The sequence below is a fragment of the Zootoca vivipara genome, chromosome 7, assembly GCF_965207765.1.
Source record: "Zootoca vivipara chromosome 7, rZooViv2.hap1.1, whole genome shotgun sequence".
NCBI lineage: Eukaryota > Metazoa > Chordata > Lepidosauria > Squamata > Lacertidae > Zootoca > Zootoca vivipara.
The window spans coordinates 39848219-39871235 of NC_142590.1; the positions used below are offsets into that span (position 1 = coordinate 39848219).

Sequence of the window (23017 nt, forward strand, 5' to 3'; positions counted from 1 at the left end):
AGAAATATCAGATTACTGTACTGTTAAAAGGGCCTTGGGACTTAAGCGCAAACATTGCATTGGGGACGCCTATGTCTTCATCTTTATGAAGCTAGCATAGCAGTCATCAGGGGATTGAGGACAAGGTGCCACCAGTACACGGATGACACCCAGCCCTGCTTCTCTTTGCCACCTGAATGAGGTGAAGCTATGTAGATGCTTGATCACTGTCCTAGAGGCAGTAACAGGCTAGATGAAGGCCAATAAACAAACTGAATCCCAACAAGGAGGAGATACTCTGGACTAGCGGATCCCAAGTCCAGGAATTAAGTGTTAGGTTCCATTCCTCTCACTGTGCAGGTCATGTGCCTATGTTATGCATTCCAGCAAAGATTGTTGGAATCACGGGAGCAGATGTTTGCTGTATTCTGTTTCCGTTTGTTTTTTCTTCGGACTTCTCTCAGTGAGAGGAGACATGTTTTCTTTTGTTCTGCCGTACACTTAATAAAGTAGCTTTTAGTACACAACCTCAGCATGGCTCCATCTGCGTTTTATCTCTGCTGGACTCTGAATATGTACTCAGTGTCTCCAAGACATGAGTCATAATAAATCGTCGGGAAAGGACTGTCAGAACTCCCTAGAGCTGCACGCTGAACGCTGATGGGAGAGATGGGCTGGATTCGTTCCTGCATTATGCCTGGGGATCGTTCTTGCCCCAGCTGACCCAACATTAAGTAGGTGGCTTGTTCTGGATTGGAGTGCACTCCCAATCCAGATTCACAGTCCCAGGGTACTCCTAGATTCACCTTGTCTCTGGACGTCAGGGTGGCTTCAGTGGCACAGAGGGCCTATTTCCAGCTACAGCTAGCTTGCCAGCTACAGCCATTCCAGGACAGGGTAGCCTAGCCACAGTGAACCGTGCCCTAATAACCCTCACTCTGTTGTTGTTGTTTAGTCATTTAGTCGTGTCCGACTCTTCGTGACCCCATGGACCATAGCACGCCAGGCACTCCTGTCTGCCACTGCCTCCCGCAGTTTGGTCAAACTCATGTTGGTAGCTTCGAGAACACTGTCCAACCATCTCGTCCTCTGTCGTCCCCTTCTCCTAGTGCCCTCAATCTTTCCCAACATCAGGGTCTTTTCCAGGGAGTCTTCTCTTCTCATGAGGTGGCCAAAGTATTGGAGCCTCAGCTTCACGATCTGTCCTTCCAGTGAGCACTCAGGGCTGATTTCCTTCAGAATGGATAGGTTTAATCTTCTTGCAGTCCATAGGACTCTCAAGAGTCTCCTCCAGCACCATAATTCAAAAGCATCAATTCTTCGGCGATCAGCCTTCTTTATGGTCCAGCTCTCACTTCCATACATCACTACTGGGAAAACCATAGCTTTAACTATACGGACCTTTGTCGGCAAGGTGATGTCTCTGCTTTTTAAGATGCTGTCTAGGTTTGTCATTGCTTTTCTCCCAAGAAGCAGGCGTCTTTTAATTTCGTGACTGCTGTCACCATCTGCAGTGATCAAGGAGCCCAAGAAAGTAAAATCTCTCACTGCCTCCATTTCTTCCCCTTCTATTTGCCAGGAGGTGATGGGACCAGTGGCCATAATCTTGGGTTTTTTGATGTTGAGCTTCAGACCACATTTTGCGCTCTCCTCTTTCACCCTCATTAAAAGGTTCTTTAATTCCTCCTCACTTTCTGCCATCAAGGTTGTGTCATCTGCATATCTGAGGTTGTTGATATTTCTTCCGGCAATCTTAATTCCGGCTTGGGATTCATCTAGTCCAGACCCTCTCTCTAAATTACTGCAATGCACACTCTACTTGGGGTTGCCCTTGAATACTGTTTGTAAGTGGCAGCACACAAAATGCAGGTGCCAGAGTTTTGTTGGGTTCAACATTTGGAGACCATATAGCATCAAGTCCTAAAAGATGTGCGCTCCTATTTGCTACATGCTTTTGGCATATAGAGCCCTCAATGGCTCTTTTTCACTCTGGGAAACTGTCTATCAGAAAATTGATCGTTAACTGCATTTTATGCTTCTCATTTTAGGTGTTTACAGCTGTAACCCACCCTGGGGTCTACGATGAAGGGCAGGAAATAAGTTTTAAAAACAAATGAAATAAAATATCCCACCTTTGCAGCCAGAATGGAGATGATAGCCACTGCCATTCTCTGCATATTCTGATCTTCATGGTTACAAAGCCACTGCATGACAAGCTTGGCTGCTTCAAACCTGAAAGGCAACAGAAAGTTCACAAATCTGGAGGTAGGGGGTATAAAACCATACCATCTGTTATTGGCAGTGAAACAGAAGTGACTAGGTCACTGCTACAAAGACAAAAGCAGTGCTTTTTTTCTATTAAAAAAACAGTTTAGGGGTACTCTCATTTTGACTCAAGAAAATCACCATTTAATAGTTCAAATCAGGAAAAATACAGCAAATGGACAAAAGTACAAAGATTCACACCCCCAGAAAAAAAGCACTGGACAAAAGTATACAGAAGAACTTTAAAACACAAGCCTTAGCTACTTATAATAAGCAAAATGGCATGCCATTTCAGCGCAGCAATGTGATAGAGCTGGTCTTCGCACCACCCACCATGGGCGTACCCAGGATCAAAACTAGGGGGGGGCAAGGGGAGGGGCCAAGGCACGGAAGGGGAGGGGCCACAAAGTGGGCGGGAACGGCGAAATCGCGCTCCGCCGGGCTGTGCCCCTCCCTAGAAGCAGGGCTGGTGGGCGGAGGTGTAGCCCAGCCCAGCGGAGCGCGAGTTCAGCGTTCCCGCCCGCCGCTCTCTCTGGTTCCCCGCCGCGCTTGGCCTTGCCAGAGGGCGCGACGGGGAGCTGGAGGGAGGGCACAGCGCGGCGGGCGGGAACGGCGAACTCGTGCTCCGCCAGGCTGTGCCCCTCCCTAGAAGCAGGGCTGGTGGGCGGAGGCGGAGCCCAGCCCAGCGGAGCGCGAGTTCGGCGTTCCCGCCCACCGCGCCGCGCTCCCTGGTTCCCCGCCGCACTTGGCCTTGCCTGAGGGCACACCGGGGAGCTGGAGGGAGGGTGCGGCGCGGCGGGAATGGCGAACTCGCGCTCCGCCGGGCTGTGCTCCGCCTCTGCCCACCAGCCCTGCTTCTAGAGTAGGGCAGCTGCCCTAACTTGCCCCGTGGTGGGTACGCCCTTGCCACCCACTGTCTCCATCTTCAGGGGATGGCCTTGGATTGAGCTGGTAAGCAACAAGTGCTATAAATCCCAATTTGTCAGTGATGGATGAAAGGAATTTTCACTAAGTCGACACATTTGGCATGGGTAGCTGTGGACTTTTTTAGCAACTCATCATGACTGAAAGCTACGGAGCTGGGTTCTATGTTGTGCTTTATGATTTGTCACAATGTACCTACAGTATATAGAATATAGCCACAAGGCTAAAGACTTGATGCAAAGAGAAATGGGCACTCAGTCTCCTTAAAACACACATTGGGGACACAAACTCCCTGAACTTCAGCTGGGAAGGGATAAAAAAAGCCTCAGTGGTGTGACAAAGTCAGCAAACCAACTTGCATTGGCTCCGTACCAACATCCTCTTCCTCCCAGGTCATGCAAACCTGCTTGTGGTCAGAATCAGTTGCATATTTCCAAAGGGTTATGCTCTTATCCTGCTGGCTTGCCAAACCCACTGCTATGCTTCAGGCTACCCACAAAGTTGGGGGGCAGTTTTCAACACACCAAGAATGTGTGCTTGCTCCTTGCTCCCTCATTGTGCTGTCTTACTTGAAGCACAACCTACAACACTTTCACTCCTACTAGCCTCAGACCAACAAACAACAACAACAACAACGGATATTATTATTGGGACAACTATGTGCTTTGTACATCCACATATGCTCAAAAAACCAAGGAGAGAATTAAACAACCTTTCTTGTATTACTGAGGGTTAGAGATTCAGATCTCTTTGTAGGGGGTCAAAATGAGGGAAGAGTGCATAGACTAGAGTAAGGGGGAATGGATACATGAATCATGAGAGAGCAACTTCTGGAAACCATATCCTTTCCAAACCATTTCCAGTAAGTGCTCAAAACTAAAAGGGCTAGAAACATTGGCATTAAAAGTGAGATTACAAGAGCTATGATGCACACGGCTCTAGGTAGCATGTAATTACACGCTGCTATAGCGTAAGGTAGTAGGTGGATTTTATATTATCTATAAATAGGGACAGTGGCTCAAACGTAGTCAGAAGTTGGCAGGTAATAATCTTCATTGGCATTTATGCTTAAGTTTAGCCATCCCTAGTTGGCAGACTTCTGCATATGATACAAGCCACTTTCATTAATCTACAAAATCCACAGCCTCTTGCTCTACAGTGCAGTCAAACCGTACACCCTTGCTTAGAACCAAGTTTTTAAAACCAGCACCCAAAAAGAATATGGCAATCTATCTGGATCTAGCAAATGGACACATGTATTTCATAACAGTGCATATATGCAGTCAAAATTAAACTATTACAGTTATTTAATAATTGGTTCCCAAGCTCTGATAAGAATTTGTTATATTCCAAGGAGGAGTAAGCAGTTTGGAAACTGCTAAGCAGTGAGACATAGACATTCAACAACCTGAAATACTTTCCCACAGGTAAAACTAACCTGTTAAATGGAACATCCTGAAGTATCCTGTCACTGCAAAGTGACAAGAGGCAGTTCTTTTGCAGCTGCAGAAAAGCAAAGCAAGGTTCAGAACAGAATATTTCTCATGCAGGAATTTTGAGCATTTCCTTCTTTCAAGATGAATCTAAGTATTCACAAATATTCCTTTTATGATTTGATGTCATTTGCAAATGTATTTGCTTAGAAGAGAAATACAGTGAAATAGGATGATGTAAACAGGTGCATAGACCTTTATAATATATCAGAGTCTACTAGGCACTTAAGTTTTTTAATTTACTTTTTTGAATTATACTTTCTCATTTATAAAATCTTCTCACAAAGTGACTTACAAAAGTATATATAAAAATACTAAAATACCAACAACGTAGTCTATATATAAAAAGGAGCATGCCTAAAAGGATTTATAAAAGTTAGTTGTATACACAGATTTAAAAACCAATAACAAAAATGTTATTGAATAAAAATGATTTCAAGTGTGCTAAGAAATGCAATTAATTGAAATTAGAAACTAAAGCTTGCAATCTCCACCTCCTCCTCATAGGTATACCAGAGCTTAATGCATACAAGTTAAATGTTGCAGGCTTACTGTACTTGCAAAGGCAGAACTTTCATCATAGTGTGGCATTGAATTCTATCCACAGGGTTGATTTCAATATTTATTATACTTGGAGGAAGCCCATTGAAATTAATGCATATGACCAATTAGGTCCATCAATTTCAATGGGTCTACCCTGAGATTGATTAACATTGGATAACTTATGGCAGGCTTCCTCAACCTTGGCCCCCCCAGATGTTTTTGGCTTACAACTCCCATGATCCCTAGCTAGCAAGACCAGTGGTCAGGGATGATGGGAATTGTGGTCTCAAAACATCTGGAGGGCCGAGTTTGAGGAAACCTGACTTATGGTTTCGAAAAGCTGAAACCATTTGGCCAGAAGACATTTCCAACTAGACATCATTCACCTTCTGTTCTTTGCAGTCAGTTTTAACATTACTTTCTTCATCTCATTAATTTCATAGAATCATAGAGTTGGAAGAGACCACAAGGGCCATCCAGTCCAACCCCCTACCAAGCAGGAAACACCATCAAAGCATTCTTGACATATGCCTGTCAAGCCTCTGCTTAAAGACCTCAAAAGGAGACTCCACCTCACTCTTCGGTAGCAAATTCCACTGCTGAACAGCTCTCACTGTCAAGGAAGTTCTTCCTAATGTTTAGGTGTAATCTTCTTTCTTGTAGTTTGAATCCATTGCTCCGTGTCCACTTCTCTGGAGCAGCAGAAAACAACCTTTCTCCCTCCTTTATATGACATCCTTTTATATATTTGAACATGGCTATCATATCACCCCTTAACCTTCTCTTCCCCAGGGTAAACATAATCATCTTGTCTAAAATGTTTGAACTCAAATACTTTTTTTAAAAAAAGTTCAGCATTCAGAAATATTCAAGCAACTTATCTTGAAAGGGAAAAGGAGGCTTACCTGTTGGTGATTGGGAAAGTGTTCCATGGCCTTAAGGAGCAAGTGAGTGACATCTGCCAGAAGCCTAACAGGCATGCCTGCAGCTAAATCTTGTTTTGTCAAGTTAAACACACAGGCACTCCCTGCTAATTGCACTGGCAAGTTCAGAGGGTGATTCCTCATCCCAATAACTACAAGCTGAAAGAATCAATCAAAACAGGTCAAATTAGAATTTCCTGTTCCACTGAATCAGCCGCCAATATCCTAAGTAAGCTTACTCGTCCTGAGGCCTTTTAAACAAGCCATTGCTACAGATCTACACATTGCCGCCCCAAACCTGTTGCAGTACCATTAAAACTTCCAAAGCAAAGAGGGTTACAGATAGGTAGCCGTGTTGGTCTGGGTCGAAGTAAAATAAAAAAATTCCTTCAGTAGCACCTTAAAGACCAAGAACAGAGCAACCATTTCATTCCCTGAATGGAGACTGCCCTCTCCTTTCCCCTTCTTATTTGCCAGGAGTGCCTCAATTCAGCATTATGAGGAAATTGGTATGGCAGTGGGAAAGAGATTTTGTCTGAGGAACGTTTGAGAAGGAAAACCCAGATTACTCACCCTGCAGGTATTTGTGCTCCTTGCATATAATTTCTGATCATATACATTAGATCTGATCATATACATCTGATCATATACATCCAGGCATTCCTCCCCACCTCCCAGCCATGCTGAATCACTAAGACAGAAGGGAGGGGAGGATTCAGCAACCTCTCCTTTTGGTCACAGCTGTTTGGCAGTGACCCACATTCAAAGACAGAACTAAATGGAGTTGGCGACCATTTCATTACAAAAATGTAACAGCAGCCCTGCCAGATGAAACCTAAGGCCCATCTAGTGCAGCTTCCTGTTCTCACAGTGGCCAGCCCGATGCCAGTGACAATCTTCTTATTAATACTCTCCTCTCTCTCTTTGCACAACACATTTCTCATGCCCCTCAAGTAATTATAACCCATGCAAATAGTACAGTATATCCGTTTTTATCTGAACTTCTGACGATTTACCTTTATTGTGCCCTCTTTTCTCTCCCCACCCCCTGCAAATTTACCAGCGGGCATACACATTTTGTTGAATTTTTTCTGCAGTTTAGTGAAGACAACCCAAGGTTACCTTTACAAAGTGATGCCTGCAAAGGGTGATTTCTTATCAGTGTCAAATAGCTTTACCTTTAGAATTTCTGGTTTGGTTTTTTCCATAATATGCGTAAGGGTGAAGAGATTAAAGAGTGCCTCCCTCACAAAGAACGCTCGCTCACTGTAACGCTTCAGAGCTTCGGAAATCTGAGTTTCATTGGCTTCTCCAGACACCTTGAACAGAAGAAAAAATACTAGAGAACATACTGGAGTTTGCAGTATATATATAATTTTTAATTGATTTTACAAAATTAATTTCACATTTACCAAATTTAAATTTTAAAATCAAACAAGATTCTTTCGAATCTTAGGATTCCCTCCTCCCTTCCGTGGGTCCTTTATGTATCTAAATCAACTGCATATTATAGTTCTTCCACATTATGGTCCTCCAAAATATCCAAACTCTTTGTAAAGTTTCCAAGAGTTGCTAAAAGCCTGCCAAAGAACTCAAGTGATTACAGTGTTCTTTTAAGTACAGTCTATATTTGTCCCATTCCCTACTGAAGTTTTGATCCTCCTGAGTTCTGATTTTCCGTCAATCTTGCCATATCTGCATACTCTAATAATTTCATCTGCCAGTCCACTTTTGTCAGCATTTTCTCCTCTTTCCATCGCTGAGTTTGCAGTAGTGGCAAAATAAAGTTGAGGTAATTAAGTAATATAAATGTTTCAAAGTTGTTCTCGTTGTTGTATGACAATCTCTGCCGAACTGAGGTTTCCATTCAGTTTTATATGGCAATCAAGCATAAGTAAAACAGTCTTTGCTCTTCATGCAATCTACAGTGCCATTTATATATTGTATGCACAGCTAACAAATTGCTGCCACATAATGTCTTTACAGTAGCTTAGTGACCTAACTGAGCAGTAAAAGGTAAAGGGACCCCTGACCATTAGGTCCAGTCGTGACCAACTCTGGGGTTGCGTGCTCATCTCGCATTATTGGCCGAGGGAGCTGGCGTACAGCTTCCAGGTCATGTGGCCAGCATGACAAAGTTGCTTCTGGCGAAGCAGAGCAGCACACAAAAATGCCGTTTACCTTCCCGCTGTAGCGGTCCCTATTTATCTACTTGCACTTTGACATGCTTTCGAACTGCTAGGTTGGCAGGAGCTGGGACTGAGCAACAGGAGCTCACCCCGTTGCAGGGATTCAAACCGCCGACCTTCTGATCAGCAAGCCCTAGGCTCTGTGGTTTAACCCACTATAAATGTAGATGCAGTATTTCAAGAAAAATCAACTAGACAGAGAGGTAACATTGATCATGGGCTGCAAAAGACAACATACAAATAGGTACAGAATGACCATTTCACAATTTCCTTTGTTGCTGGGCAAGAAATTATTCTCCACTTCTTCAAGGAGAGTAACACAGCACCACACGCTTCTCCCTGCTGTGAGCCTTAGCAGGAGGTGGTGGGTGGTGGTGGGAACAGCTGAGCAATAGTCCTCCCCCAGCCAGTAAAAGCAGCTGAAAGTATGGTCATCGCCATGGTGCTGGGGCTTTAAGAACATGTTAACTAATTTTAAACACCATAGGGAAAGGAAAGTGACAAATGAGGCTGCAGAAGAAGAGATAAGCACTCTTGGGGGACTAGCCTCTCTCATGCTGTGACAGGGGCAAATACAGCACACTATCTATGAGCACTTGCATTTCTCTTACTTTTACTCTTAAAAATGGCAACTCAGAGAAACTGCAAAACAATCAGATAATGCCCCTCAAAACCTATACACCGCAGTTTTTCCTCAAGAACTGTTAAGGAGCAGGAAAAAGAAAATAATAATATATATATGCACACGTGCCATTTCCCCTCTAAACCAGCCTCTATTTCCTACACAGAAAGGACCATTTGAGAGGTTTTTTGTAGCAACTCCTTTGAGTGGAAGATTCTCAGAAAAATGGGGTGGCATGCCTGCTGCTTTGATTCATGTTCTACATGCACATAATTTTACTATGCATTTATGAAATGTATACCCTGTCATATGGCCCCACTGAGACCATTAAACAAACAACAGTGACCCAATCTAACAGGCAATGAGTGATGTTTATACTGTATGAGGAAGAAGCAGTGGCCAGAGCCTTAGTTAACCAACCAACTGAATCCTAGAGTAAAGAGGGCAGTGGAACAAGCAGAATACAGTAAATTTAAGGAATTGCTGCTGAGAGACAGAGAGACAGGAACGACAGTGGCTTGATTTGCCATCAATACACTTTGGAAATGAGGAAAGCCTGCCGGGCTCCACCTCAGTTCCAGCTGCAAGATTTGGTGGAGGAGGCAGCGTTAGTTCTTCTCATGCTGCCTCTCACTTTATTGGGTGTTCTATGCAAAATGAGAATGCTGGCACTGTCAGAGTGGTAGACCTTTTGCTGGTTTAGGGGCTCTGTGGTTTAGCAGCACTTTGAAGCCATTGATCAATCTCTCTCTCTCTCTCTCTCTCTCTCTCTCTCTCTCTCTCTCTCTCTCTCTCACACACACACACACACACACACAATGCCATTAGATCTGACCCATTAATCACCAGGATTTGGGGGGGGGGTAAGTCAAACTTAGTTCAGAACAAATAGTTCAGAACAAACTTAGTTTAGAACAAATAGTTGTTACACAACTATTGTGTAACAATTCTAAATAGTGCTCTGGTCCATGGTGTCACGAAGAGTCGGACACGACTAAACGACTAAACAACAAACATCAACAAACAAATACCAACCTTTAAGTTTCCTTCACCACTGAGAAATAATGAGTAGCCAGCTTCTGTAGCCAGCAGGCCCACAAACTGCATTGAGGGTCGCTGTTTAACAAATGCTTCTACAGCTTCATCAGTAACATGCTTCCTTCCTGAAATGTCCAAAGATATAAGGTTGGGCAATATGTCTTTCTGTTCTAATAAACGAAGTGCAATATCGGATGTGAACTGTTTATCATCCGAAATGTCAAGGTGATTCAGGAATTTTAACTCTCTTATGACATCCAGAATCTGAGTGGTTGTCATTTTCAAGCATTTCAGGTGGTGCATGGTAAGAGACTTGAGGTGATCCTTGCAGGTGAGCAGTGCAGTTATGTCGGTGACTGAGGTGTTGGATATATCCAAGCTTTCTAATCTGGGAAGCGAAGCCACGTCAGCTAGGTCTTCATTGTAAAAGAGAACATTGGTAATGCTCAAAGCACGGAGACCCATCAGCTGACTGAAGCACCTTTCGTAGGGGTCTTCCAAGGAAAGAGTTAATGAGTTCAGCACAAGGCATTGAAGGTTTTGCTGGATCCATTTATTGCTGCCAAGTCCACTGATGATGTCTGTGATCGTAATGTCTGCATTCACTCTAGTGGCATCGAGCTCCACCAGCTTGTGGTGGCAAAACGCTTTCCGAAAAGCCACTGCAGAGATTTTTGCTTTCCGGATACAAGCTCGTTTCAAGCGCATCTGATTCCCTCGAAAAATGCCCACTGTCGCTTCATTCAGCAGTCCTGGGTTAGGAGAGAAAAACAGTAAACAGACAAACTTATCACAGATTTTGCTTTTAAATTGGAAAGAAAGAGACTGGGCCTAGAGTAGGAGGACAGGCTTGCCAGAGAAGAGACAGTTATATGCACTCCTGATTCTGCTAACCTCCTCCTTTTTCTCATGAGTGGTTTCAACAGGCATGTGATACTGGAGAAACATCATCAACATAATCCTACCATTTGCCGTGCTGAAGCTTGGCACCCACAATGTATGCCAAATTTCAGCACAGCATAATATAAGATTGCCATACAGGATCCAGCTCACAGTGTCCATACAACTCCCATCGAATCAACATGGAGTCTCAACTGTACAATGCACAGGCATTTTTTTCCAGCAGAGAAAGATGTAAGCAAAGAGGGAACATGATAGGGAAAGATACTGAAGTATGGCTCTCTATAGAACAGTTAACCGAACCCTAAATATTATGTAATGAGTGCAACTCTGCATCCATGATTTTCAACAGCGCAAATGAATTTTCTGTAGTTAAGTGTAGCAGAGTCTTGTGACTCTGCCTTACTTCCCTAACCCAGAGGGCCCATTTAGATCTAATGGCACAAATCTGACTTGTGCCATAGCTGCTGAAGTGGCGCCAAAGAACGATGTTGTGCAGGTAAATCAAATCACTATTTCCTAACATTTCATTTTATCAGAATCGCCATAATTACTAGACCCAGATTAATTTGTTTACCGTGACATGCCATCGTTCGCAGCAATCGATCAGCCACTTCTTGTGGAAATATTCCAGGCTCTTGCAAACACAGTGTTCCATCATGCCTTTCTGTACAAAACTTCTCTAGGTCGGAAGTTAGGTAATTTAAGCAGATGTCAAGCAGAGAATATGGTGAAGCCTCTTCCTGTTACAAAGAAAGAAAATTCCAGATATTTTATTGTTTTTAGGAAAAGCAGCAGTCCATCACAAAACAAATAACTCCCTACATATCATTTGCAGTGGGGGGGGGGGGGCAAGCTCCCATCACTCTCAGAAGGGTCTGGGTGAAGAGAGAACAACCACCACTAAAAGGATCCTTTGGGAGGCAGAAATTGGGCTCGAAGGGTGTTTTATGTGACAATGACAGGAAAGGTCTTTTACACATGCATGTAAAAAGATGAGACAATACAAATTTTGTTGGCTGAAATGAAGTAATTACAAGTTATGGCCCTAATAATCATTTCTTTTCAGAGTGGAAATAAATTAAGACAAATTCATGGAGGATATAAAGCTAGCAAAGGCTACCAGGCACAATGGCTATGCCCTACCTCTAGTACTCTGCCTCTGAATACCAGTTACTGGGAATCACAAGTGGAGAGAATGATGTTGCACTTACAGTACTTCCTGCCTGCAGGTTTCACAGAGGTAGTTGTCTCATCCCTTATATACCTGACTAATCACTGCATTCTGCAGAAGGGGGCAACCTAAGGAGACCATCTTATGAAGTGGCTCATTGCGCATGATGTCAGAATTGAGTCTTTAGTGTGGCAACACCTGCCATTTGGTACTTCCCCTACATATTAGACAGGCACCATCTCTTGTCCTCAGGCTACATGTTAAAGACTTTCCTCTTTGAACAAGACTTCTAAGTGGAATTTTTATCCTTGACAGCATCTGTATTGATTTTTACGTAATTGTTTTGTATATTTTTATTGTAATTTGAAATAACTTTGAGATGCTTCATAGGAAACAATTTATAAATGATATAAGTAATGATAAGCACTTATCATAATTATTAGTTGCAGTAATAGCAAAAAGAAAAAGAAAAATCTGGTTGGCCACTGTGAGAACAGGACAGGATGCTGAACTAGATGGGCCTTTGGTTCAGATTCAGTAGGGTTCTTCTGTAGCATTGGGCCTAGGTGGGATGAGAAGACAAGGTATCTCTACCCTGTCCTTCCCCAATTATTGCAGAAAAATATAAAGGGGTCAGAAGTGGCAGGGACCGAGAATTATGCATAAGTGGCAGGGAAATTTCCTAGCACCATAAGAGCCAGGAAATTCTGAAGAATAATGCATACAATCGTATTTAAGTGCAAAATTAGTAGTAGTAGTAGTAGTATTATATTATTTTTATTATTATTCGTGTCTCATTGCTATACAACTATATTTTTAAGAAAACATCTCAAAGCGATTTACAACCTACACTAAAACTTCACATAAAACAATCTATAATAAAATATTACAGAAAAAAAGTCAAATATAAAGTGTACATTCAAAGCAACATAATTAACAGGAAACTAAAACGTTATCTGAAAGATTTCAAAATAAAACATCACAAAGGAGGTCAGCTACAGAATGCACGTTTAACTCAGAGCCTGTCAAGATGGTCTCTGGCCTCTTCAGCAGCATCAGCTTTTGTAGCTGGAGTCAGTCAAGGTCCTGCCCTCCTCCCAGGCCAGGTGGGAAAAGGCAGGGAGCAGGTCTTCCAGGACTCAAAGTCAATATGTACAATTTTCTGCTGGAAGTACAATCCTGATTTGATGACTAAGAAGAGTAATCTGTTCGACTAAACTGGCTCAAGCAGTTTAGAGCATTACAACTCTTCTTTATTCCGTGGATTATGGCTTTTAAGATAGGATTCAGTTGCTCAAGCTCACCTTTCTCATACTATACCCTAACGCTAATAAACCAGGGAAATTATCAGCATAGCAAATAAAAAAAGGCAAGAGAAATCCTGTATAAATAAAATTAATATAGGAGGTAGAGTTGTGGAAAATCCTAAAGTAGTAAGAGATCAATTCGTGGGTTTTTATACAGAATTATAACAAGTGAAACAGGGCAATTTAGATGAAATGCAAAAAATATCTAGGGGACAGTGGAATACCTAAAATACCAATTGATAAAATGACAATTTTGAATGCACCGGTGACAATGATGGAATTACAGCAAGTTGTAAACAGATAAGAACATTGGCAGGATTATTGTAGTAGCCTGCAGTTTTATAAGAGTATATATTTAAAGTAGATGAATAAATGAGTAAATTAAGTTAATTTGGATATGCAGAAAATATTAAAAATAAAGTTAAGGAACCTCAGAAAGAGGGGAAAGGAAGTCGAGTTTTGAAATGTTAAAATGATTGTAAAATTATTGTAAAACTGAAAATCATAAACAAACAAACTATGCCCTAATAAGTTTTTCATATCAAGCTGTCAAATGTTAGTGCTTAAACCAGATTTTCAAATCTTTTAACAAAGTTGCTAAAGTAAGATGTCAGAAGAAACATGGAAGACACAGGACTCAGCTATACAGCTGCAAAAAAAATTAAGTGTGTTTTAAGTGCAATATACAACCTGACACTAGATGGCGATGGTGGGCCTTAAGGAAAATTCAATGTACTGTACCTGTACTGTACTGTATTTTTTAAATGCTTTAAAGCAAGCATTTTCAGAATGGTTTTTAATTGTGTGTAGATTCCACCACACAGGAAAGTTATTCAACTTCCCTTTTGAAAAATACCGGTGGCTACAGTGATTCCTTGCCTTTGTTTCTTTTCCCGTTTCCATGGTCTAATCATGTATGTATCATATTAGAATCATAGAATCATAGAATCATAGAGTTGGAAGAGACCACAAGGGACATCCAGTCCAACCCCCTGCCAAGCAGGAAACACCATCAAAGCATTCCTGACAGATGGCTGTCAAGCCTCTGCTTAAAGACCTCCAAAGAAGGAGACTCCACCACACTCCTTGGCAGCAAATTCCACTGCCGAACAGCTCTTACTGTCAGGAAGTTCTTCCTAATGTTTAGGTGGAATTTTCTTTCTTGTAGTTTGAATCCGTTGCTCCGTGTCCGCTTCTCTGGAGCAGCAGAAAACAACCTTTCTCCCTCCTCTATATGACATTAAATAAAGCCAAGATAGTCAAGGACTATAATATCAGGCCACCTTCTTAATACAAAGGATTGCCCATATCCTATATGTAAGCCTGCAATGTTCACTACTTTAGCTTTCACTAAAGTTTTAAGGGAATAATACAAACATTGTGAATCACCTTCACCACAGACAAAAAGCAGGCTCAGTGGGCTAGCACATACTCCCCCAGCCAATTTTAAAAATAGCAGTGCTGATTTCTTCCCAATGCATGTACCAACTCGGCTTAACAGCACTTCCCTTTTATTTCAGCTTAATATCTTCTGTTCTTTTGTTTCATCTGCCTCACATAAGTGTCTTGATAAACTCAAACCAACAGTTAAACAAAATACATTCAGTCTTTATAAAAGCACAGCATATGCAGTTCCCTTTAATTTGAAAATGAAATCTCTCTTAGCTACATGTGCAAGGGAATTTAATTTTCAACCTCACACATCTCCTGCAGAGCTTTACCGTGCCTCCAGAAAAACAACACTGCTGAATCTTGCTTTTTAAACATGTAGTACAATTGTGCAACATAAAAAAGTATCTTATTGCTAGAAGAAGAAAAAGCAGTAAGAACTTAGAGTTATCAGCATTGTGGCTGTGATAATTGAGCAACCAATGAACTGCACAAAAACAGGTCACAGAGCAATAACATTTCGGGGGGTAGGCAACCACTACTAGGAATTTCTCCCCCACTGATTAAATAAGCTACAGTGAGTCAGCAAGGTGTGTCAAAGATTAGAAGCTGAATGGATCAAGAGGAAAAGTTCCATCTACTGATAGCAAGTGTGCTTGCTCATGAAAATAACCAGCACTAATCAGTTCTCTGGTCCATGGGGTCACGACTAAACAACAACAAATCACACATTGCTGCTTGAAAAATCTAATGAGATCAGCAATGATTGTCTGGCTAAAAGGATATTCTCAGTCCATTTTTCAGTGATAACTTGAAAGTAGGCAGAGAATTGAGGATGTTATTCAACTTCACTTTCTCAGAACAGTTCCAGGCACTTATCTTAAAGTGTTCTATTTAAATAATATATACCAAGTAAATGTACAGTATGTATTTTGACAAAATGCTTTCTAATTTTTAAAATATAGATCATTACTTTCTTATGTTATGCTAAGGACCACAACTCTCTGATTAATTACACAATAGGGGGTGGGTGTGTAACCTCAGCAGCCAGCCACTATTTTTAGTAGTTGAACTATAAATTGATCTATGGTCGCCACCATAGCATTCCCAAATTCATTAGATTTAAAGCCTTCTTGAAAAGCAATAATCCTAGCTGTGATAAAGCTGTGACACTACAATTTTAATGTTTATCCTTCATTCTGAACCAGGGAGTGGAGACGGGACAGACAAGACAACTTAAAATGCAGCTCCATTCTGCCACTTAATATCTAATACCCTTTAATATATTCATTTAAAATCAGATTTGCTTCAGAATCTTATTCTTTAAAAAAATAAGGCAAACTACTGTGTCTTCAGAAATGCACTGCCAGTCTAACTGGAATTGCATTCTTTATGTAGCAATTTCTCTATGGAGAGCAAATGGAAAGCTTCAGACTCATATTACTGCCCACATCCCAACATTGTGTTGTGTCTTACACTCAAAAGTATTTTAAAAGAGTATGGTAACCATTCAGTTTAAAAACAACAACAAAATGGTAGGTTGTATTTTCTTGAATAATTGTCACACAGATAAGGACCATTATTGTTCATCCTAAAGTGCTGAAATCTAGGGGCAATAAGCATATTCAGCAAAATTGTATGACAGAGTTCTACAGTATTAAACTGAAAATATGGAGTGAGGAGAGGTTGCATTTTAGCAAGGGTTTGAGGGAGGAAGGGTAGAGCAAGATGCTACGCAGGCTGACGATCGGACCAGCTGTGTGGAGGGGACAGAGAGATGGTGTTTTGGCTACCTTTGAATCCAATGCTATGCTGCTGTGGGGAGCAAGCCCCTCCTGAAATGTGATTTCCGGAACGCTCTTTCCAGATGGACTCAGGTGTACATTTGTGTAAATAAACCATATTTCATAAAGACACTACAGTCTCTGCTGTGCCGAGACTCCTGGAATCTCACACTGCTCTGCAGAGATCAGGGTGGTCTGAAACATTCCAATAGACTGCAATGACCACTTCAGGTGCACTCGAAAAATCTGCTATTTTTACCACCATTTTTATATAGCTATGTGATGAAAATGTGACAGAGAATAACTGAAATATCTTAAACATTCCCATACACATTGTTTTTTCAATATAAAAATTATGGTTTAACTCCTACTGTTAATTGTTCTCACTCACAAAGCAGTAGCATCAGATACAGTGCCAAAGCTGACCGTACAGTCTTAAAAGATTCCCTCTTCTGCAAAACTATTCAGTATATAGGGGTCCTGTCTTCCTAGGCATCTAGCAACCCAGTTAACACAGTAGAGTCCAAGGGATTCCTCCCCTTCAGTGGCATAAAGTTACAACATGCTACTGTAAGCACATGGAGGCTGCTGTATGAAAAGTGGCATGACACTACAAGAAGCTGCAGCGATAATGTATAAAAGAGCTTGTTAAATCAGCCAGTCCTAGTACTCCAATACATCCTCCGTTCAACAGGGTTATCCTGCGTGGCGAGCAGTTTTTCAAACTGAATTTTTCTTTGCAGCAAGTCTGTCACTCTGCAGCAGTGTCCCACAGGATTCTCCATGTGGCTACCGTAATAATGCATGAAACGGCCCAGTCAGTCTTTGCCCGCCCCCTCTCAGTTTCCAGGAAGGCTGGCAATTATTTTCTCACCACACAGGGATGCCTGGCAACAAAACAGCACTACAATAGCTACAAAAACCAGCCAAGCAACTACGGTAGGCCTTAGTTATCTGTTCCTTTTCTTCCAGTGGCCCGTCGGACTCTCCATCAAGGTGACTTAAGAGCGGGTCTTCCCAGCCTCAACTTTCAATGTTATGTTTACAGCAGGAATAGTGTTTCTAATTCGCAGCAGCAAATGGTGCTTAGGAATGGTGGGCAGGTATCTGCTGGTCGAAATGCACAGCCTTCTCTTGAGCATGCCATCTTCCCAAGCCCTTCCCTCGGGGAATTCTCCCCGGTTCCAATCGCTTGATCCTAGCGCTACCCTCAAGTTTCCACCACGTTTATTCGCATCCCGCCTCCGCCCCACGCCCTTATTATCCCTATTCAGATGGGCTGGCAGAGATTAATCATCCCGCTAACACCCATTAACCACCTCGGGGTTAACCAAACTGGGCAGGCTTGAAGGCGCGCAAAAATCCCCCTCCCCGACTGGGTAGATGGAGGCTGACGGGTAAGCGATTCCAGCCATTGCCAAAGCAAGGTCCGCATTTGTGACGGCTCAGATAGGTGTACCGGGAGGAGGAGGGGGGTGTAGCGGGAGGGAAGAGTATTCCGGATTTTTCCATCAGTCTGAAATCCAAACGGCTGCTTCTCCCACCCCCTCCTCCCTCTCCGTACATACTCTGCGCTCTCCGGCGCTTCCCACCCCCGAGCCACGCTCTCCCGGCCCCCTCACCATTTCTGCGCCGGGGACCCTCCGTGCTCAGTCTCCTGCTGGTGTTGCTGTTGCTGTTGCTGCTGCTGCTCTTCAGGGGCGGGCCCCGACCACCGGCAGGAGCGAGTCGGGGCCCCCCAGCCCGGCTGCCACCCTCGACCTGGAAGTGAATTTGCCTCGGCGGAGCCGGCGAAAAAAAACGAAAGAAGAAACACCAGCAAACACCCACACAGCTCCCGCCTCCTTTAAAGCAGACGCGCTCCGGCAGCCGGGAAGCTCGAGCGAAGATGACATTGGTCGTGCAACGCTATCAGACAGGAGTTCCCATTGAGTTCACTGCTCCTTGCTCTTCCCGATAAGTGGGTATAGCCTAGCAGTGATGGACAGCCCCCCCTGGGTTTCCGGGGCCATAACATATAACTGATAAAAGTGATGTCATTCAGTTAAATCATTCATAACAAAGAAGAGAGAGCCCCTGGGCCTGTACAGAGTAGTTTCCCTTACTACACAGTAACCGCGAGACAGCGATCCTGACTTAGATAATGAAGCTTCGAGGCAGATATAATCTCTGACACATTAAATATATGTGCGTCACCTGTGTTGTAAAATTTCTAGAAGCTTTCACGGGGAGTTTAAAACACCACACCACACGCAGCAAAACAATAAGTATAAAACCAGAGTTTAGATGCAATCGCTGTTAGTAAAGAGTTTAAAGAAAATCAATAGCAGGAATTAGAATAAAACCATAAAATAACCTATTCCTTACCACTGAAGTACTGTACAGTAAAACAACCTCCAGGCAATGAATGCACTAGGTTGGAGAAAAACCAGCTCCCTCTTCTACTCACATATTTTGAGACTCATCTTTCATATAAGGCGTTGGTGAGAATTCAAAAGCAGTATTATAATTATTTCAATTTACCAAAATGTTACAAATTTGTGAGCAAGCTTCTGAGTTCTCCAGTCATGTGAGAAACTGCTTCTGTTATGGTCCTAAAAGCAACTGCTATCAAAATTAACATTTCATCTGAATTTCCTTATATTTGCATGAGCATATTCAAGGTCCCCGCCTCGCCCCGCCCCGAGAATCCAAATATGCAAGAAGTTTGCACATCTTTTTGTTTCCTTTTTGGGAGGCTTACAGCAAGTTTGATGTATTCATCATGACATTAAGAATTTATTACCAGTACAGTAACCGCTGTTTCGAATTCTGTGTTCATCTTGATTTGAGCCTTGCACAAAAATAAATTAAGGCTGTTGCTATTCTACTCTAGTGTTTCTCAGGTCAAGTAGGCTTGGAGTCCGTGAAAACAACCCATCTTGCCATAAACTGGGTTTTTTTTGGGGGGGGGCGGGATTTCTGTTTTACAGCCCGATCCTATACATGTTTACACGGGAGCAAATCCCACCGTGTTCAGTGGGGCTTACATTAATCTAAACATGCATGTGGCATTACTTTCCTGGGAGTAAGCGCGTTGAGCACAATGAAATTTAATCCCCGGTAAATATGTGTAAAATTGCACTCTTAACACAGCTGCTGCTCTCCTCTACAACTCGCCACTGGGACGAGCAGTTTCAACTACAGTACAGTATTTCCGCGTGAATGCCTGCGCTGCGACTCAGCAGGCTCCACCTGCCTCTTCAACTCCTCCGTTTCCTCCAGAAGGGCAGAGCGGAAGTCGCCTATGCTGTGTACGTCGCTGATTTTCTTCCGCTTTCACCTTGCTGGGAGAAGCACAAGGATATGCGGTGCGTTTTCCTTCCTCCCCATCCCTTGTCTGTAGAGAAATGGCTGGGCTGGTCAACTTAGAGGATGAAGAGGAGGTGAAGGAGTACTTAGACAATCTGGGTGTGGAGTTCAGCTTCCAATGCTACAAGGAGAAAGATGCTGACGGTAAGGTCGAGGTAGCTGCGTGGCCAACATTGTTTGGTCTACGACGTTTTCCCCAGCGCTAGAAATGCAGGCTGCAGTCCTCTCTGTCCAGTTACCCTGGGAGTAAACCCCATTGAACTCGGCGGAATTTATTTCTGAGTAGACGTGCGTAGGTCTGCACAATTAATTCAGGGTATATAGGTACTTTTGAATAAATGTGTTTGTTTTCTTGGGTGTGTCACATAACCATAGGTTACATAAAGAAAATGAAAGCAAGTCCCACATTTACTCTGCAACCTTGATTTGTTTGTAACCTTGCGGCAGACTAACAAAAAAAATGGGTATTTCATCCTCGGATTTTTGAGTGGAAGCTTTACCGTAGTATCTGCAGTACTGAAATTATGAGTAGCTTTCAAAACAAACAGCAGCTGCAAATTTAAGAAGCCTTAATCTGAAGCAGTGGTGAGAAAACCATTGCCCTCTAATGCCCATCTGTTCGAGCCATCAACATCTGGTTCCCCATCTTTGCTCTAAAAGAAGTTGAGCAGAGATCAACAGGCCTTTCAAATATATTTAGGTAAAAGTTCTCTGGAGTTTATAAAACAAAGGAAAGGACTACTGGGCAAATCAGTACTGTATTCTAATTTTGTTACCTTCGCATGCAGCCCCTTCGCTCCTCCCTTTGCTGAGCAAGCAGTCAAACTTCCCATAGTTGCCTGTTTCTACCAAACCAGGAAATTATGGTTACCAGCATTGGAACAAGCAAGGAACTTAAGCTAACTTTAAAGCATGGTTAACTCTAACCATATTTTCTGAAGCTAGTAATCCATGTTTCCAGAATTCAGAAGAGACAGGAAACATGGCTATTTAGAGACTTCCTGGTTTGATTTTTTTGCACCTCAAAGTGATGGTGTATGTGTGAATAAAGTTCTCATTCACATTTTGGCTTTAAGATTAGATCATCCAAACTGAGTCAGTAGGTATCAGTCCCTTTTTACTTTTTATTTTATATAGAAATATAGTATTAGAACCTATTGGTCAATCCCATTTCAGACTCGAAAGTCAGCCCATTTTATACCTTTCACTACATTACCAGGTAGCAGATGTTGGAGGCAATCAACACCCTGTCCTAACTGACAAAAACAAAATCAAACAAGGAAGAAACCAAAGATTGCAAGTGAAGCACAAAAATGGGGATGGCATGATCATACCTTAAGTTTCCTTCATTGTGAAACCACAGGTTGTCACCGTCTTGCTGAGTACCTAGAGGGAGTAAAGAACAACTTTGAGGGAGCTGCTAAAGTACTAAAGGAGAATTGTGAAAAAAACTTGCACAGTGAGAGCTGCTACAAACTTGGAGCTTACTATGTTACTGGAAAAGGTAAGAAAGAACATACCTCTCTACAACCCACTGTATCTCTATGTAAAAAGAAAAGCAATCCAAGTACAGTACAGTAAGGTTATTGAAAGCTTATGTAGCGCAGTGTAGTGGATGGTTTTTTGCCTCAGTTCTCTTATCTGCAGTATGGGAGTAGCACTGGACTGCATTGCAGCGGGTTGGACAACTACATGATCCTTGTGGTCCCTTTCAATTCTATAATTCTGTGAAAAGAACTATGTATAGAACAAATCATTTTCTCCCTGCAGGTGGGCTCCCTGCTGATTTGAAAACTGCCTACAACTGTTTTTTGAAGTCTTGTGAGAAAGGTGGGAAGAAATCCATAGATGCTTGTCACAATACTGGACTGCTGGCACATGATGGACGGGGCAATGATGATGAGAAGCCCAACGCACTCCTAGCCAGGGATTATTATAGTAAAGCTTGTGATGGCAGTTTTGCCCCCAGCTGTTTCAACCTTAGTGCAATATATCTCCAAGGAGCCCCTGGGATACCAAAGGATATGAACCAGGCTTTGGAATACTCTCTGAAAGCGTGCAACTTGGGACACATATGGGCATGTGCTAACGCTAGCCGAATGTACAAGCTGGGGGATGGAGTTGAGAAGAATGATGCCAAGGCAGAAACCCTAAAGAATAGGGCAAAAGAGCTGCACAAAGAACAGCAGACAGCTGCAAGATCCTTAACATTTGGAGAGTAAGCCCAGTCAAGTGATTTATAGTTTTCTCAAGAAACATACTTTGTACAATAGTGCACAGACATTGGGTGGAATTCAGCATTGCAGTATTGCAACATTGCTGCTTGTCAGACAGCATGATTCCCCCTCCTCTCCCTGCCTGCTGTTCTGGGGGTTCTCCAAACACCTGCCCTGAGCCAATTTCGGGAGGCACCCAGCAGGAGATGATGGGGGAAAGGTATAGAGCAGGCATCCCCAAACTGTGGCCCTCCAGATGTTTTGGCCTACAACTCCCATGAACCCTAGCTAAGAGGACCAGTGGTCAGGGATGATGGGAATTGTAGTCCAAAACATCTGGAGGGCCGAAGTTTGGGGGTGCCTGGTATAGAGCTTGTGCTGATGGGACTCTGGTGCATTCCACCCTTACTCTGTAGATTCAAAAAACATATATGTGTGAATGGGTGTCTCTTTTTGCCTGTACAAATTGATTTGTAAACACAATAAAAACCAATATTTTAAGGACATGGGTGTTGTTGTTTTTGGTAGCTCAATCTTTATAGGAGAAAATGTTGTATTTAAAACTATAAAGTGAAAACGGCTATAAACTAAACCATTGTTTCTAGAGTGTAATTCTCAAATACATCAGGATTACATACACTGAGTTAACAGTCCAGTGGGACCTGTTGTTTCTGAATAGTGACTGTCTTCTGCAGCAAGCCCCTTTATTCATTTTCAGAAAGCAGAAATTGTACTCTTTAGAAAAAGAAGCAACTGGCCAGCTCCACTCATGTAATACCTTGCAGATGGGTAAAGGGATGTGCTAATATGCTATTAAAGCCATCAATACCAAATGCATTAATTAGGAAGCACATTCCATTAATCAAGCTTTGAGGGGAATATGGTTTGAATAACTGTATTGAGTGATAATATAATTGAAT

General features: G+C 42.6%; 2 protein-coding genes across 3 annotated transcripts in view; one reads left to right on the forward strand and one right to left on the reverse strand.

Moving 5' to 3' along the window:
• The window catches only part of LOC118088618 (protein zyg-11 homolog B), a 26380-nt gene extending 8064 nt beyond the window's left edge, over positions 1-18316 (reverse strand). The window contains exons 1-7 of the mRNA XM_060276903.2: positions 18153-18316; positions 11454-11619; positions 9974-10728; positions 7306-7446; positions 6110-6286; positions 4607-4671; positions 2112-2211 (exon numbers count right to left, since the gene is read on the reverse strand). Coding sequence (XP_060132886.1) covers positions 2112-2211; positions 4607-4671; positions 6110-6286; positions 7306-7446; positions 9974-10728; positions 11454-11619; positions 18153-18155 — 1407 coding nt within the window. The 5' untranslated portion in view covers positions 18156-18316. The remainder of the gene's footprint in view (positions 1-2111; positions 2212-4606; positions 4672-6109; positions 6287-7305; positions 7447-9973; positions 10729-11453; positions 11620-18152) is intronic.
• COA7 (cytochrome c oxidase assembly factor 7) lies at positions 17382-22601 on the forward strand. 2 transcript variants are annotated; one of them, XM_035122477.3, is made up of 4 exons: positions 17382-17469; positions 19666-19880; positions 21245-21385; positions 21652-22601. In XM_035122477.3, exons 2-4 carry the CDS (start codon positions 19817-19819, stop codon positions 22101-22103), a joined length of 657 nt encoding a protein of 218 aa, XP_034978368.2. In that variant the 5' UTR covers positions 17382-17469; positions 19666-19816; the 3' UTR covers positions 22104-22601. The 2 variants fall into 2 exon arrangements, with proteins under 2 accessions (XP_034978368.2, XP_034978369.1); XM_035122478.3 differs by lacking the exon at positions 17382-17469 and having other exon boundaries at positions 19824-20025.
• Positions 22602-23017: the final 416 nt, after the last annotated feature.